Genomic DNA, 2,466 nt, shown 5'->3' on the forward strand with positions numbered 1-2,466 from the left:
GAGGCTAGGTTTGTTTTGGTGTAAGTAACAAAAGCTTTTGTTGCTGTTTCATAAATTGCTTCCCGCTTATATAGTAAAATTGTGCAGGAACGACTGAAGGAATTATTGATAGCTGTATCATTTTATGATAACACTAAACAAAATTTGTACATAAGAAAAATTATTTGCCTTCAACAGGCATTTAGGTGTACCTTAAATAATATTACGAGGAATAGTCAAAAAGTATTTGCATCGCTTATTCTTCTTTTCTTTTGTTAAATCTGCATTCTTATAATAAGAAAATTATAACATTAAATAACAGAAAATCCACAAATAATACCGTAGCATTCAACATTGAAACGTAGCAAAACGTTTTCGTACTCACTTTTATTTATTTCTTGCAAAATAAGTTTTTGAAAATTGGAAGGACCCATAGAACACGTAAATAAAATTACTAATTTCTAATTATATGGGGAATTACGACTTTATTATTAATTTTCTGGTTTTGTTTAATAATGACTGTCTTTAATTGAATATTCGCATTAAATATTGCGTAATTTTGTTAATCTTGTATATGTAACTGTCCAATAAAGATGGATTTTGATTTAATTCCTTTTATTGGTTCAGCCTTAATAATCCAATTTTGCACTGCATAGCAAATTTTTTTTTTATTACAACACTTAATAATAAAGATACTGAATTTATTGTATTCGAGCGTATGATGTGAAATACTTAAACATAAAATGAGTTCCAATCCCGAGAACACTAAAAATGTTTTTGTGATGGGATGATCAAAATCATTTAAAATACTTTTTATTATCGTAAACAAATAATTTGTGCTTCATGACAAAATTTTCAATAAATGTTTTTATGTCTGATAAATATTTCGGTTTTTATTTTTAGACAAGAATAGGTCGATATATCGTAAAAAAATATCGGCCAAACGCCACGTCTGATGAAATAAAGAGTGGAAAAAATATAACATTTCGCGAATTCGCGCAATATTTAATAAGAGAAGGTGTCACAAATGAATTGGCAAATGAGCACTGGATGCCAGTTAATGATCTTTGTCAACCCTGTCTTATAAATTATACTTTTATTGGTAAATATGAATGGTTTGAAGAGGACACTAGAACTGTTCTCGACATGGTTGGTGCTCCTTACATTGATTTTCCCGTTTCTAAACCTAATTACACTCGTGACAAGTTAAGGTTTTATTTTCAACAACTTTCTCTGTCTGAAATCGAAGATTTGTACAATTTGTATAAGCTTGATTTTAAACTTTTTGGATATGACTTGAATCCTATTTTAGGATTCGAGATTGGATGAGTTATCTTAAAATTTAATTGTCTTCTTAACCCAGGTCACCCATTGGGTTGAGTATGAGTAATGATTTATGGTGCTACTAATTTAAATAATTAACCATTGAAGTACAAATTTTTAACTAGTGGCAGTGTATTTTTTTTATGTTGCACTAGTTCATAACAAAATTTTTCAACCTTTTTAAATCAAATTTTAGTATGTTTATTAAAGCCATATTAAATCTAGTTAAAAAATAGTGTGTAAGTTAGTTTTAGCAAATTTTTTATTTTTTTACCATCATTACGTATATTTGAACTATATCTGCAAATAAATTATTGTTCTAAACCATATATTATTTTATTTTGTTTTTAATCCATTTTTTACTAAACGAAACATTGGTTCTATTTCTGGGGCGCCTGCCTTGATCCAAGATTTTTTGTGGTTTTGTTGGATTATTTAGACAGGTTAATAATGGACAGTAACATTAGTCATTCACTTCTATAAAGTATATTCCTAAATCTAAAACAATTTTTATTTAATAATTAACATATCTTACGTTACATAGGTAAATGTAATTTGTTTAAATTGCAGGTTCATTTCTTGATAATCTGTGGCTGATAATCAAGTTTTGCTACTTTGGCGAATGACTCAGCATATAAATCCAATCGACGAGTCGTCTTAAAAGAAAAGAGTAATTCAATTTATTAACATAAAGATTTTTAGAGTTATNGATTATACTTAAAGTAGGTCGTTGATACTACATTTTAATGAGAAAATGTTAAAAAATCAATTTCCACAGTTTCCACAGCTTATTGTGTTCTGCCTTTTTTATGCGCCCAACAAACTTTCAAATTTCAGGGTCTGTCAAAGATTAACAGTAGTGTATTGGTTGTAAACTGTAATTTGAACACTTGCAGACAAATAAAAAAATTACTGCGAATTTCAGGTGCTTCATTTCATTATTTTTTTATTTCATTAAACATCGCTGTAATAATTATATAAACAATAATCTCTTGTATGTTATAGTATTATAAACACGAATATAAATAAATATTAATTTGTAGATTTTGTAATGTACGTCTAAGTCTCTTTATGATAACAATAACGACACTGATTAACCTTAACGACCTTAGATCTTACATATTTATATTTTTCAGGAACTTTATTTATATATTCCGTGTACTC

General features: G+C 27.8%; 1 protein-coding gene across 1 annotated transcript; it reads left to right on the forward strand.

Annotated features, from left to right (window-relative positions):
• Nucleotides 1-882: 882 nt before the first annotated feature.
• LOC112906212 (carbohydrate sulfotransferase 11-like) lies at nt 883-1,621 on the forward strand (the record flags this gene model as incomplete). Its single annotated transcript, XM_025980014.1, has 1 exon — nt 883-1,621. A coding segment is annotated over one exon (426 nt), but the record flags the coding sequence as incomplete, so codon positions are not given.
• Between the last annotated feature and the right edge of the window lie 845 nt (nt 1,622-2,466).

This window comes from Agrilus planipennis, unplaced genomic scaffold (assembly GCF_000699045.2).
Source record: "Agrilus planipennis isolate EAB-ADULT unplaced genomic scaffold, Apla_2.0 scaffold2572, whole genome shotgun sequence".
NCBI classification, from domain to species: domain Eukaryota; kingdom Metazoa; phylum Arthropoda; class Insecta; order Coleoptera; family Buprestidae; genus Agrilus; species Agrilus planipennis.